At 41.7% G+C, this 15,587-nt stretch overlaps 2 protein-coding genes across 2 annotated transcripts in view; one reads left to right on the plus strand and one right to left on the minus strand.

The window, feature by feature from the left end:
- EXD1 (exonuclease 3'-5' domain containing 1) overlaps positions 1-11,605 on the minus strand; it is a 29,645-nt gene extending 18,040 nt beyond the window's left edge. Inside the window, exons 1-5 of the mRNA XM_028119487.2 lie at positions 11,404-11,605; positions 5,760-5,828; positions 2,909-2,966; positions 2,482-2,603; positions 315-373 (exon numbers count right to left, since the gene is read on the minus strand). Coding sequence (XP_027975288.1) covers positions 315-373; positions 2,482-2,603; positions 2,909-2,966; positions 5,760-5,828; positions 11,404-11,536 — 441 coding nt within the window. The 5' untranslated portion in view covers positions 11,537-11,605. The remainder of the gene's footprint in view (positions 1-314; positions 374-2,481; positions 2,604-2,908; positions 2,967-5,759; positions 5,829-11,403) is intronic.
- A 1,787-nt stretch (positions 11,606-13,392) lies between these two features.
- Positions 13,393-15,587, plus strand: part of CHP1 (calcineurin like EF-hand protein 1) — a 43,151-nt gene continuing 40,956 nt past the window's right edge. The window contains exon 1 of the mRNA XM_028119562.2: positions 13,393-13,543. Coding sequence (XP_027975363.1) covers positions 13,477-13,543 — 67 coding nt within the window. The 5' untranslated portion in view covers positions 13,393-13,476. The remainder of the gene's footprint in view (positions 13,544-15,587) is intronic.

Here is a 15,587-nt window from a genome sequence, read left to right on the forward strand (position 1 = left end):
CTGGCTGGATCAGTCAGAAGACCATGCAATTCTTGATCTTGGGGTTGTGGGTTCATGCCCCACACTGGGTGTAGTGATTAAATACATAAATAAATCTTGAAAAAAAATGTAAACTCCTTGATGGTTAGAACTTTGTCTTTATTATTATTTTACCCTAGACTTCAGAACAATACCTGACATTTAGCAGGCACTCAGATATTTTATTGGGAATTTATTAGGGAAAGCATCAATAATCTTATAGTACGAAATTTATGAGATATAAACATGATACCCATATATAGACAACACTCAGAATGATCAAGAGCAATACTTACTGCAGCACCAAACTTCTGCTGGAATTGATCAATGACTGTATATGTCACCTCCTCTTCCTCTGCAGGAGAATGATGGTAATAGACATATTTGTCTTCCTTGGCAATAGAATAGCCCTCCCACTCATTTTAGCCATCCTCATAAACTCCTCCTCTATTGCAGCTCAAAGGTCTAGTGTTATTTCATTATCACCTGTGTCAGCCCAACACACAGTGAACACTCCAGCATCCTGTTTCTCAAATGAGAATAAAAGCCCCACCAATGATAATCTTGTGAATTAGACTATTTAATCATTTCCTGTGAAAATCCAGTAATGTTTCCTTCCTCATAGATTTATGTCTTAAATATTTCAAGACATGCACTTTTAAAAGGATGTTCATAATAAAAAAATAATGGTTTAAAATAAATCAGTCCTGGAGATGGGCCATAGTTCACACTTTTGGAATTCTCTGGGTCCTTAATTATGGTTTTAAATCATGTAATTTAAAAGATTAGAGGTATAGCATACCATATAGTTTCTCTTCATCTCCAACTTCTAAAACTTAGGAGTGGCAGAGCACACAGTCCACATACCTCCTTTTCTCTATCCATACTCACTCTCCTACTGATCGCATCTAGTCTCAAGACTATAAATATCATCTATCGGCGAATTCTTACATTTGTATTTCCATCTCAGACCTTTCTCCTCCTCTCTAGGCTGTACATTCAAACTTCGGTGGACCTAAACTCTTAATCATCTTCCCAAAACCTGTTCTGCCCAGAATTGTTCCCACGTCAGCTGAAGAGCACTCCATACTTCAGGCTACTCAGACCCAAACCCCCAAAGTCACCCTTGATTCTCCTCTTTCACATCCACATCTAATACACCAGTGCACTGTGTTGGCTACACCTCAACATACAGCCAGAAGTCCACTACTTTTCACTAATCATACTGCTACCACTACAGTCCAAGCCACCATATCAATTTGCCTTAAAATGATTTCAATAGCCTAACAGGTATTCATGCTTTTACCTTCCTCCTCCTCTCAGTACCCACACAGTATGTAGAGTAACTTTGTTAAAACAGAAGTCAGATCATGTTACTCTTCTGCTCAAAACTACGCAATAGGAAGTAGAGTATTTTTAAAAATACCATTGATAATAGTATAAAATATGAAATACTTAGGGATAAATACAGCAAAAGATGTATAAGACTTATACACCGAGAACTACAAAACACTATTGAGAAATTAAAGATCTCATAGAGGGATATACCAGGTTAATAGATTGGAATACTCAATATTGTTAAGATGCCAATATTCCCCAAACTGATGTATCGATTCATTGCAATCCCGGTAAAAATTCCAGTGGATTTTTTTTTTTTTTTTGTAGAAATTGGCAACCTGATTCTAAAATTCATAGGGAAATGAATAGGGAAAAAATACCAAATAGCCAAAACAACTCTGAAAAAGAACAAAGTTGGAGAACTAACACTACCAGATTTTAAGATCTATCATCAATCAACAGTAAACAAAAACAGCCTAAAAAAAACAAAAGAAACATTAAACAGTCTATAAGACATCTACAATGACCTCCATGGTATGCCTACCCCACTTCATCTCCAACTACCTCTTCTTGCTCCAACTGCACTGATCACACTGATCTGGCTGTTCCTTCAAGATCCTGGCACGTTCCTATCTCAGGGCCTTTATATTCATTCTTCTTTCTGCCTAAAAAACATTTCCCCCAGATATCCACACAGCTCAATCCCTCATCTCCTTCAGGCTTTTGCTCAAATGTCACCATTTTTGTGAGGCCTGTCCCGAACACCCTAAAATTGTAAAACCACCCTCTTCACACACTTCTCTTCCTTCTATTTTTTTCTCCTTAGCATTTGGCACTAGCATATTATATGTTAACCTCCTTTATCTCATTTAGTGTCTGTTTCCTGCACCAGAACTCAATGAGGGCAGAGATACCACATTTTGGTATCTCCAGTGTCTGGCATATAGTGTGCCCTCAATTATTAAATAAATAAATGAATCACAATATTTTAACTTAATTCAGAGCCTAGAAGCAATGGCCTAGCTGAGCATTCCATATAGAACCTTAACTCAGAGTTATGCCAACTCTAAAGAGCTGTGAACTACAATGAAGAGAGCCTAGACAATTCAGAGCCCCAGTACTCACCTGATGGGCTGTACCTGAGGTCACTCAGCAGAGAGGTGGTTAGTGCCTCAGAGGCAGGAGAAAGAGGCTCACGTATGTTTAGGTCTTCACCTTTATCCATCCTGGTTCTTTCTGTATTTAGACTATGCTTACAAAAAACAACACTCAGATGAACTTGTTCTTTGTTGCTGATGCTTACACAGATTTTGCCACACATCGGTGGTAAGAATCTGGACCTCCATTTCATAGAGGACCCACTCATCCACCACTTTTACACTGATTTGAAGATAACATCTAAAGATGGAAGCAAATATCCATCTATTTCTTCTCATTTCTATTACCTCGGTCCATTTGAGGAATTACACAGCTAATGAATTAGAGGTAAGTCTTTCTACCCTAATGTGTACATTTGAGTAAAATCATCATTAAGGAAATTATTCCACCATACCTGACAGAAGATGCCTTTTCTCTCATCACACCTTGTTCTACTTCATCCAGTAGTTCCACTGTAAAATAACCAAATGGCTTCCAACAGTTTTCAATCTGAACCCAATTAATCACTCCCCTGTCTCCTTCTACCACAGGCTGACTAGGTACCACACACAGTAACTGGAAATGAAATGTTAGTCCATGGAGGCCTTCACTGGCCAGCAATAAAGAGCAGAAGAGCCTATCCAAAGTACTGAAGACACCTAACATTATGTTCCTACCTAGCTTCGCTGGTCATTCAGCAGGATTAGAAAGCTCTCTACATGTTCCAAGGCACCTCGTAGTCATACAGATTGGTTCTAGAGATAGATTTTCTTTCCTATTCATTCCCACCATGATGCATCTTCCCTCACACTGTGTACTGTTTGGGGGTTTCCTCTCAGATCCTTCCCAGATCTGTCCCTTTTGCTCTCACAGGCTGGAGCGGTAGCAGCTCAGTGATGTGAGTTTTGCACAGTGGCAGTACCGTAGCCAATGAGATTTATCTGAGGTGCCACGGTTGCAAATTTAAACAGTTCAGCAACATGAAAGGCAATAGAAGCTAGACTAGAAGTCACCAAAGAAACATGAAAGATTACACAGATTCTGAAAATTTTTATTTTTAACCTAACAGTGCAGGGAATGTAGAGCAATACTGCATATCATTGATTCTAAGATGCACATTTTAAAGAACTCTGATATCAGGTATGATTTACAGTAAGTGCACGTAACAGTTTAATTGGCAGCTACTTTTTTCTTTCTTGGGATGTGAAAGGTAATAGTATAATTTATAATTAACGGCACTTTAGAGTCGATTAAGTATACTTAGTTACTACGCAGAGAAGATCCACTCAGGGGCCACTATATTTCCAAATGTCTCTTTTCCCTGCACTATCGGGGTCTTGAATCTGGGGCAGAGAAAGTGAAAGTCACTAAAAATACTGACTAGTCAATTATTATTCTTCATTTTACTTATTTATTTTTGTTTCAAGGTTTTATTTAAATTCCAGTTAATATTCTTCTTCATTTTAATAATTCTTTTTTTTAAAGATTTTATTTATTTATTCATGAGAGACAGAGGAGGAGAGAGAGAGAGAGGGAGATAGAGAGAGAGAGAGAGAAGCAGAGGGAGAAGCAGGCTCCCAAGGAGCAGGGAGCCCGATGCGGGACTCGATCCCAGGACCCTGGGATCATGACCTGAGCTGAAGGCAGACACTTAACCATCTGAGCTACCCAGACACCCCATTTTAATAATTCTTATTCAAAGTGCTTTTCAGGGAGAGTGGAAAAAGTCTCAATCCATGGCTGATTGAACCACAGGGCAAAGAAGGAGAAAGCTGTCCTTTGAACTAAAAATTATGAACAAAGGCCAAGTCTTGAGAATCTAGAAAGAGATGAAATTCATGTATACAGTTCACAAAGCTGGCCTTCTTTGAAGTTAGGGAGATGGTAGTAGTGATTCCTTTGCTTCTCTTTACAAACCCATCCACAGCCTAGCTCTGATCCAGTGCAAAGGCTAATAGCTAAAGCACAATAAGAATTCCACTATGGGGGGAGGGGGGCGCCAAGTTGGCTTAGTTGGTAGAGCATGGGACTCCTGATCTCGGGGTTGTGAGTTTGAACCCCATGTCAGGGGTAGAGGTTACTTAAAAATCTTAAAAAAAAAAAAAAGAATCCCACTACTACCACCACCCTCAAAGCCATTATAAAAAGGTGTTAAGGGACAAAGAGTGTTTGTAGTAGCATACTCCATGAGAAAGGACCCTTGGATAGCTGTCTGGAACTGTCTGCCTTGAAATAAGTCTGGATTGGCAGTCATTAATTTGGTGAGACTTTCATCTCTCTCTCAATTCTACCTCCCTCACAAACCAAAGTAATCTTTCAAGCAGCAGTAGTCTCTGGTCTACAGGAGTCCTTTCCTTTCCTCCTATCTGCCCCACTGGTAAGAAATGAACAACTCTAGAAGGTCCCAGATCTCCCGCTCTCCTCACTCCTCTACCCTGCACTGATCTTTACTCCTCCTTGGAGGGCTTTCTGCTTATGAGTTCTTCAAAGTAAGAACAGTTCTTGCTCTCCTTTTCTTTTATCCTATTTGGCTTGGCTGAAGCACACTGACCAGAAGAGCTTCCATATCTACTCTTCTTGGCAAACAGTTGGACCTACTCTTGTTAAGTGGCTTTTGCTGGCAGAAATGAAGACGAGAGCTGCATCTTGCAATTCCAAAATCCAAAAATCTCTGAAAACTAAAAACTGTCTGTACCTCTTTTGGCAGCAAAACTGACATACTATTTATAGTCCTATTTTATTCCATTTAGAATGATTATCCACATGTTTCCCTGTAGAAATGTGTTTTATTAGAGTGTTTCCCAGACCTGCTTGAGATGTTATATAATATAAAGAGTATACATTGTGTTAGATTTTCCAAAAATCCAGATTTCTGAATTCTGAAACATTTGGCCCCCAGGGTTCAGATAAGGGACAGTGAATGTACTGTGACTCCATAGTGTTAAATTCAATTGCTGAGCAAGACAATTCCTTGCTGTTCAGATTCCTAACTACTCACTGGCTGAGTCTCTAGTAACCAGTACCAGCAGTCCTCACATTGTAAAACCAAGATGATTAAAATTCTCTATGACTATTCTGCTCATAGTACCCACTGACAAAGTAAGATAAAGGTCAATTCTCAAATACCAACTTAAAGAGTTCGTAAGTGCAATATTAATGGCAATACAACATCTCATATTTTTGCAAATACTGGAATGAGGCAGAGCAGCGAGTTTACTATTACGGTAAATCCCAATACCCACAGTCATGGAACATGCAGCTCTCACCGTTCAGAATCTCATGCCCAAAAAACATCTTCACTCCTGGAACACTTCGACCAGTCTCCACATTCTTCACTGTTACAGAAAACGATTCATTCAGTTAATAAAAAATAGTATTTCCCTAAAATTGTAAGAAAATAATGCCTCTCAAAAGTGCCATATCTAGGGGTGCCAGGGTGGCTCAGTTGGTTAAGCGTCTAGCTCTTGGTTTTGGCTTGGGTCATGATTTTAGGGTCCTGAGATCAAGCCCTGTGTTGGGCTCTGTACTCAGTGCAGAGTCTGCTTGAGGATTTTCTCCCTTTCCCTCTTCCTCTGTCCCTCCCTCCACTCACTGACTCTATCTCTCAAATAAATAAATAAATCTTTTTTAAAAAGTGCCATATCTTTTATAAAAATCCCCAAATTATTTTCTCCAAGAAATGAAGAGTCAATAATAAATTACAAAGCTACAGCCTTGAAACAAGTAGCATAAAGAACAGAGAACCTCCGAATCCGAGATGAACCTAAAGGGCAGGAGTATGGTGAATTTAAACTTATCCCAAGACTATTCTAAGGCCCTTGAGGCTCAGGACTACCTATTATATTTCTATTGATTTTTACTCCACCTAATTCCAGATAAAATTTTAAGGCAGCTGACTACTTCTAGAGTCCATACCCTGTTTCATGCCATGCTACATGCTCAAAAATACTGTCAAGGACAATAACCCAACTCCTGGCCCAAATATAAAGGATCTTCTGTGAACAGGTAAGAGGTTAGGAGAAGTTTAGATGTCATATCTACAATATGGTGTCATTTCTCTAGATGTAAGTGCTCCCAGGGCTGTATATTTCCGTATCGCTCAGGAATCCAAAATAATTCAGTTTCACCCTCGCTGTTCCACTGAATATATTCTTACTGAGGTCAAAAATCACAACCGCCTAGTTTTCTTTTTTTTTTTTTTAAAGATTTTATTTATTTATATGACAGAGAGAGAGGGAGAGAGAGAGCATGAGCAGGGGGAGGGGAAGAGGTAGAGGGAGAAACAGGCTCACCGATGAGCAGGGAGCCAGAGGTGGGGCTTGATCCCAGGACCCCAAGATCATAACCTGAGCCTACGGCAGAGGCTTAACTGACTAAGCCACCCAGGCACCCCACAACTGCCTATTTTTCAAATCCAAAAAGAAGTTTATAGTCTTATCATCCTTGGCTCCCATGTATCCTTTGACAATACAGTTCTTTCCTTTCTTCTTTGGCTTATGGGACATATCTCAAGTTTAGTTCTTTTCCTACTAATTTCCTAGAGCTACCATACTGAGCACTGACTCAGAGCTAGGCACCATGCTAATTATTTGCCTACATTTAATTCTCCAGTAACATAACAAGAGAGGTATTTCATTATCTATGTTATGGAGGAATCTGAGACTCAGAAAGGTTGAATAACTTGGTCAAGGTCACACTGCTAATAAAAGACGGAGTCAGGATTCAAACCAAGGCCTCAGGTATTTTAATATGCAACTATGAACCAATGTTACATTGTCTCCCTCATTTGCTCCTTCCTGTCTCTTCAACTGCCTCCACCACCTCTGACAACCTGATCTCCCCATTTCTCTTCTTTCCTTTTCCTTCCTTCCTTCCTTCCTTCCATGTAAGTAATCTCTACACCCAATGTAGGGCTCAAACTCACCACCCTGAGATCAAGAGTCACATGCTCTTCGGACTGAACCAACCAGGCACCCCCACATCCACTATTTTTACAGCACAGATTATTTCTCTGAGCTCCACTCATATCCAACTAATAGCAGACTTACTCTAAGATTCTCAAATTGAAATCATTATCTTCTCCCAGTAACCAACAAACTTCCTCTTCCCATTTCTATCAACTAATAACAGTACTATATACCTAATCTTCTGAGTCATAAATGTAGTAATCATTTTCCATTGCTATTTATTTATTTAAGAGCACATGTTGCAGGGTTGGGGAGAGGGAGAGAGAGAAATCTTAAGCAGGCTCCACGTTCAGTGTAGAACCTGATGTGGGGTTCACTCTTATAACCCTGAGATCATGACCTGAGCCAAAATTAAGAGTTGGATGCTTAACTGACTGAGCCACCCAGGCACCCTTCCATTGCTCTTTACCAGGTTATTTAGCCCATCTCTTACGTATTTCTAAAATCTGCCTTCTCTTTTCCATTCGTTGCTGAGCCTTAGCTCTGACCCCTATCATGTTCCCTTTATTGGATCCCTTGATTGTCAAAATAGTTCCATCTATGCTCTTTGCCTCTAGTTTCTCCCTACTTCAGTCCTTCCTTCACATTGTTGTCATAGTGAAAATACTCCCTGCCTTGTCCAAATAGTACCTAAAATTAGTAAACAAGTATAAAGAAATATTTTCAACTTCTTTAGGAATATTTTTTAAACATGCCAAGATGAAATATCATTTTTTATGAAATACCATTTTTTACCTATAAAACTACCAAAAATTTAAGAAAGATACACACCAGCATTTTTTTTTTTAAATCCAATGTTAGGGGCACCTGGATGGCTCAGCTGGTTAAGCGTCTGCCTTTGGCTCAGATCATGATCTCAAGGTCCTGGGATAGAGCCCCACCTCAGCTCTGCCTGAGCATGGAGCCTGCTTAAGATTCTTTCTCCCTCTGCCCCTCCCCCCTGCTCACGTGCACTTTCTCTAAAAAAAAGAAAAAAAATTAAAAACATAAAAAGCTTAGCCATTAAATTGGAGTTTCAAATAACATGAGAAAATGCTTTTTTCATGTTAAGTAAAAAAATATATAATATACCTAACTTAATATGTCAACTGTATAAAATCTATGTAATTAAAGACTAGAGAAAAATATACCAAAATATTTCATTTAGACTGAATGCTTTGTTGAACAAGCATGTGGCATATCTTGATTGTTTTCAGCTCAATGTCATTTATTCAGGCTAGCAACGAGCTTAGTCTCCCCACAGACAATGGTGGTTTCTTGGACCTCCAGGGCATCTCTTTAAGGGGACTGACTCAGTGGGGGGGGGGGGGGACGACGACACACCCTCCTATCCCTCTTTCCTCTTCCTCCTATCTGTAACATTATCTTGAGGTTTAAAGCCATGAAGATGGGCGCCTGGGTGGCTCAGTTGGTTAAGCGACTGCCTTCGGCTCAGGTCATGATCCTGGAGTCCCGGGATCGAGTCCCACATCGGGCTCCCTGCTCAGCAGGGAGTCTGCTTCTCCCTCTGACCCTCTTCCCTCTTGTACTCTCTGTCTCTCATTCTCTCTCTCAAATAAATAAATAAAACTTAAAAAAATAAATAAATAAAGCCATGAAGATGGTAGAGCAGAAAGATGGATAATCCTGAATCTCTGCCAACTCTGGGGAGACTCACAACAGCCCTGGGAGGCCTGCCTTCTTTTATATAAGAGAATAAACTCCTACTTTGTTTAAGCCACTGGACATAATCTGTTTCCAGCAGCTAAGCATGGTTCCTAAATAATACAGCATTAACAATTTAAGGCAACGAGTTTGAAAACTTAGATGCCTCCCACTTAAAAATCTTTCAAATTGTGGGGTGTTTTGCTGGCTAACAGCAGCAGAGAGTAGAGCAAGCAACTCTTGATCTCATGGTCATGAGTTCAGGCCTCACACTAGGCCTAGAGCCCACTTTTAAAAAAAATATATCTTTCGGGATGCCTGGGTGGCTCAGTCATTAAGCGTCTGCCTTCGGCTCAGGTCATGATCCCAGGGTCCTGGGATCGAGTCCCACATTGGGCTCCTTGCTCAGTGAGGAATCTTCTTATCCCTCTCCCTCTGCTGCTCCCCCTACTTGTGCTCTCTCTCTCTCTCTGACAAATAAATAAAAATTTTTTAAAAAAGGATATCTTTCAAATTGTTCCTCATTACTTTCAGAAGTGTCCAAATGCTACAATATGTTAAGGCCTTCTGATCAGTCCCATACCTACTTCTCCAGCCTTAAGTCTCACGACATCCCCATAAGGAAATTTACTTAGGTTTTCTGAATGAACCAAGTTTTCACGTCTCTACATTTTTTGTACATGGTGCTACTTCTGCGTAAAACTATGGTTCTCTCAAAGTGTGGTTCTCCAGCTGAGTGTCAGCATCACCAGGAAACTTGTTAGAAATGTAAGTTCTTGGGCCCCACCCCAGACCTTAAGAATCAGAAACTCTTAGAGGGTGGCCCAGCAATCTGTGTTTTAACAAGTCCCCCAGGTGATTCTGATACACAGATGAAGTTTGAGAACCACTGGCTTAAAACACTTTCTACTCTTTTCCCATCCAGCTAAATCTTACTCACCTTTGGGACACCTTCCCCACTACCCTAACCCTACCACTCCCAGATCTAAATTAACTGAAGCTTTGTGTTTCCATAGCATCGTGTGCATCTCTCTATCAGAGAGAATATCACACTGCATTATACCTTTCTACTTGCTTATCTGTCTCTTTACCAGACTAAGTTTTTTTTAAGAACAGGGACCATGCTGGGACACCTGGGTGGGTCAGTCGGTTATGCATCTGCCTTCCCCTCAGGTCGTGATCCCGGGGTCCTGGGATCGAGCCCCGCATCGGGCTCCTGGGATCGAGCCCCGCATCGGGCTCCCTGCTCCGCGGGAAGCCCGCTTCTTCCTCTCCCACTCCCCCTGCTTGTGTTCCTTCTCTCGCTGTGTCTCTCTCTGTCAAATAAATAAATAAAATCTTTAAAAAAAAAAAACAAAAACAGGGACCATCTTATTCTTATCTATATCCCTGGTATCTATCACAGTGCCTGTGATACAAAACTATCAATAAATGATTACTGAATGAATTAATATTTCAAAAGTCTGATGTAGTCCCACCCTGGTCCACAAAGGTCTATTTTAACCTATAATATGGCTTAACAATAACACTAATCTCTCAAATGCCATTTATACATGTTTCAATTGTGAACTTGAAACTTATGCCAGGTAAACAACTACCCTAGCAAGTCTATATTGTAGATGAATAAAAACCACATATTGGATCTTAAAGATGAACACACGTAGGAACTAGGAGGGTGGTACACCCAGAGGAGGCATGGAAACTCTGAGCTCCTTCCCATAGACCTTGGCCTATGCATCTCTCCCACTTGGCTGTTCCTGAGTTGCGTCTCTTACAATGAACAGAATTGAAGCTGGGAGGTGTAAAGGTTACCTTGTGACCATGAAGGTAATACATGATCCCTGAAGTGGCAAAACCCACAAGATACCTGGTCCCTCCTGGCATCTTTGAGCCACTGCACTATTCCTTAGCAGCCTACCTCTGGACATCTTTTTGCATGACAAAAATTAACCCGTCTTTGTGAATTTATCTGTTGAAGCCAAACGTAATTCTATCTAGTAGAGTGGTTATTTTTAATTTCAATATGCATATAGTAAGAAATTATAAGAAGCACCCAATGAAAAAGAATCTATACACCGAAAATTTCCACTATCATGTCAATAAAAGTATAAAAGTGGGGACAAGCCTGCAGATGCAGCTACGTTTTCTGTTAGGGAAAATAGCATTCTAATATTCCTCTTAACTCTTCCTTAGAATAGGAAAGCCTCCCTCCCAGTTGCTAATGAAGCCCCCAGAGCCCTCACCCAAACTTAACTATTAATTTCTTAAAGGCAGAAGATAATGACAAATAAAATTAGACCTTTCTTCAGGACAACAATCTTGTTAGGGTCCACATGCTGGAGTACTCCCTCAAATATGCCACAAACCAACGTGAGTTTCACCCTTCTCCACAAAATCTGATTGAGGAAATGGTAGTCACTGCTGGGATCCATGCTATTTGATTCCAAAAGCAGTCTTCAAATAATCTTCTTTAAGTATCCAAACACTTGAAAATTTTTAAAAGGGATCTAGGATTTAAAAAATATTTTGGGGAATGAGGTTATTTTCCCTTTTCACATACCTGGAAGGGACAAGAAAAAGAAAAATATGAGAGTAATTCAGTTTTGCTCATCTTTTCAGAACAATAATGAGAAAAGGACTATTGCAAGCATCAACTCTAATTTATACATGGGAAACTGAAAGGCCTAAAACTTCAGGCATGTAGGTTTGACTTCTTTGTCTATAAAATAGGGTAATACTGCCTTTCATACCTTAGCTAAATGGAACAAGCAGAACATTTTAGAGGCTTTTAAATGGCACATACATGTATCTTTTTAACACCAACCAATAAAAAAAAAAGAGAGAGAGAGAAAGAAAGAAACTCTAAAATAACTAGTAAAAAAAAACACAAACTGATGCTGGCAAAATATTTGCCAATACTTGCTACCATAAGCTGCTCACCCAGAAATATCTAGGATCTAAATTCTTCTGGCCTCTTCTACATTAGTAACATTTCCAGAATTTGACACTGTTACCAACCAAAGCATAAGTGACTTAGAACTATCACAATTTATGCATGACCAATCCGGCTGCCATGTCAGTGCCTTTGAAGGGAGACAACACTAGATCAGATAAGAGCCGGTCAATCATGAAAACAACTTAGCCTAGAACCTTGACCTCATGCTAAGTCGTCAAAACCGTAGGTAAAGCTTAAAAGTAGTTTAGGTACAAATGACAGTTGTTAGAATTTGATTCTTCCCTATCTCAAACCCGTTATGCACAAAGCAACACTCAGAAGGGTGAAAAGGCATTGAAGCCACAGGAAAAGAACTGGTTCACGGAGAGGGCTAAATCAGTTAACGGGTGGCTTAAACATTTTCAAGAAAACAAAAATATTATAAAAATAAAATGCAAAATTCCTCATCTTTAAGACAAAATAAGAAACTCCAAATAAACGGTGGGCCATACGCTAGGAATTCAATCTCGTCCACCGTTAGGTTATTTTTTTCCGAAGGAAGTTTGGGAAATCCTGTCCCAGTTCCAGCCAAATGGTGACTTCCTCGAGCTTCATTAGAACTAAAAAAGGAGGTACTGCTGTTAAGGAAGAACTCTCGGGGAGTTCCAAGCCGGCGCTGGCGGTTATCAAAGGACAGAGACGAAAAAAAACAGGAGAAAAGTGCACAGGACTGAGAACCCACACCGACCAGCGGACGCCAGCCTGGCGCAACCAGAGGTCCCGGCTGTTTCCCGAGGAGCCAATCGGCGCGCGCCCCGGAGGCTGGCTCCCGAGCGCCCCCAGCGGCGAGGAGGACGGAGGACCTACAGAAAAAAGGAGGAGGTGGAACTCCCGGCATGCAGTTCCCAAGAGACACACCCTAGCGTTGCCCCAAGAGACGTTTGCTCTATTTTTATGGTTTCTCTCTGCAATCCCTGCCACCTGTGGGTGGGGTTTCCACTTTCAGAGTTCTGTGAGAAACGGGTTGGCTACGCTGCCTGCCTCAGGTTAGTTCGTTATAAAACTGTGGGTCGATGGCGTTTCCCTTTTAACTGCGGTCGCTAGAGCCAGAGTGGCATTGCCTTTTTAAGGCCGGTGGCATCACGCTTCCGGGGGCGTGGTCCGTCCTTAGGAATACCCGGCCCTGCGCTGGGCTGATTCATTCGGGGGCTGGAGCTGGAAGCGCCGACGTCGGCTCCTGCGCCGGGCGAAGCCTCGCTCCTCATTGGCTGGTTCTGGGGGACCGCCCTCCCCTTCTTGCCACCCTTGGGTCCCCTCCCGGGTCCGCAGTAGAAACACTGCCCTTTCGCATCTTGACCCCTGGGCCTTCCTCCCTTCCCTCCCGCCGCCGCCGTCGCTTCAGACGCCCCTGCTCCCGAAGGAGCTCCCGGTTCGGTGATGGGGTCTCGGGCTTCCACGTTACTGCGGGACGAAGAGCTCGAGGAGATCAAGAAGGAGACCGGCTGTGAGTTCGGGTAGGGGGTGGGAAAGCGGCCGGGCGCCTGTGGCTGGCCTCAGAACCGACGGCGGCTGTCGTTGAGGTCCGGAGTTGGGGTGTCCGGCGGTTGTCGGGTACTGGGCAGCCTCCAGTGCTGGAGCTTCGTGGCCGAGGGCTGAAGGACCTGTTCTTACGGCTACTTGGAGCGGGGCTCTGGTTCCTGTGGGGCTGTCCTTCCCCTCATAGGCAGGAGTCGCGATCACCCTTAGCACAGGCACCGCTCTTTACTCTTCCCCCTGCTCATGAAAGTCCCCGAACTCCTTTCTTTTATTTTCCTTCTCACTAACCTTGAATTCAGGAGCTTTGGATGGATCCTGTAGAAAACATAATCCGTTCCTATGATGTTTCTGGGCAAGCACTTAAAATCACTGTCAACTGCGGGAAATCACAAATAAATTCTTTCCGCAACTGGAAAAATAAATCCAGAGAACAAGATCCTATAGTAAGGCTTTGGAAGACGTGACCTGGTGACAGGAGACCTTTAAAGAATGAGGGGTCTGAGAATATGAAACTTCTTTCATTCTGAACCTGTGGAGAAAAAAAAGCACGGATACTGTGACCACCAGTTTTTTACTTACACTGAGGATGCTTGCTGTCCTAATTTCAGATCTATTGATTTCTACTATGCTGGTGTACTTTATGCAGTCGCTATGGAAATTGGATGTGCTCCAAAATCTCAGTGCAAATTTGTACTAGGAACTGATTTTTTATAGTCCAGTCTCTTCCTCATTAACCTGAACATAGGGGCCACAGGGCTTTGGGAATTCAGAAGTTCTGTGTAACATCATCACACAATTTTGTATAGCCCTTGGTAATGAATACACTATTTTCTCAGTAATCCATTATGACTCTTGTATTTTACATAAGTTATGTAACTGTCTGAGCTCTGTCCCTTCGTCATAACCTGTCTTTAATGTGATGAGGTGACCAGTAGGTAACTCAGTGGCCCATATGCAGGTAATGTTGAAGGGTGCTGGGGGAGCTACAGAATTACACAGGCAGTGGTGGCCTGAGAGAAATTGAATGCTGTCCTGTGCTTTTGGACAAATTTAACTTTCTAGAATCTTCAATTTCAAAGGGATGTTAATCTAGCCCCACCCTTGTCAGATTGGTTTACTGCTTTTAGCATCCCCTAACAGATGGCCAGTAGCCTCTCCATAAATACCTTTAAAGATGATAAGCGCACCACCTACTGATTTTGGATGAAAGACAGAAAGTAGTTAGCTGGTTATAATGTATAATACTTGTTTGGCCACCTGACCTTATGGTCAATTGATGACTCATTGTGACTCTTTAAGAGTAGAAATATAGGCAGTTTGGAGTCAGCAAGCATTTTGTTAAATTTTGTGGTCATGACCTCTGGCCACACTTGTGAATATAAGAACTACTCTAGGTCTAAGGTGACACCCGAGTTAAAGCATTCATACTTAAAATAGAAAGTCACATAATGAAGTGCAAGGCATAGTGAGGATGGGAAAAAGCTATTTTTGCCTCAAGATGAAGGGAGCACCAGTCCCATTTGGGCTTATTTACATTTGACAAAATGGAAAGACCCTGGACTCTATAGGACTGGAGTTATTTTACTGTGGCTTGTGAAGGAACAGACCTACATACTTCTGGAAGACCTGTTTTCCTAGTTGCCAAAAAGTGCATCAAGCCTGAAGAATATTCTCAACCACAACCAGTACAAATGGATGTTAAGCCAGAAAGCCAAATGAGCAAGTAGTTACTGAATTTTTGCATTGTCTGTATTTAGTACTATGCTAGGTACTCAAAGCAGATGGTGACAAAAGATGCCCAGAGGAATTAGGATTAGCATTACGACGTAAGGTAGCTGAAAAGGTGTGCCATGCACCTTCAGACTCTGGGAAGACTGAGTCTGTGGGCTAGTCTTGGAGAGGATAGGAATGGGGCTCTGATACAGGCATGGATGAGTTAGATTTAGATAAATTAACCTAGGGCATTTTGGGTGGCTTCCAGAAGCATTCTCCCCCAGCCTGCTACACAGTCA

Source organism: Eumetopias jubatus, unplaced genomic scaffold (genome assembly GCF_037043125.1).
Source record: "Eumetopias jubatus isolate StellerSeaLion01/CBP00866 unplaced genomic scaffold, mEumJub1_p1.0 scaffold_7, whole genome shotgun sequence".
NCBI lineage: Eukaryota > Metazoa > Chordata > Mammalia > Carnivora > Otariidae > Eumetopias > Eumetopias jubatus.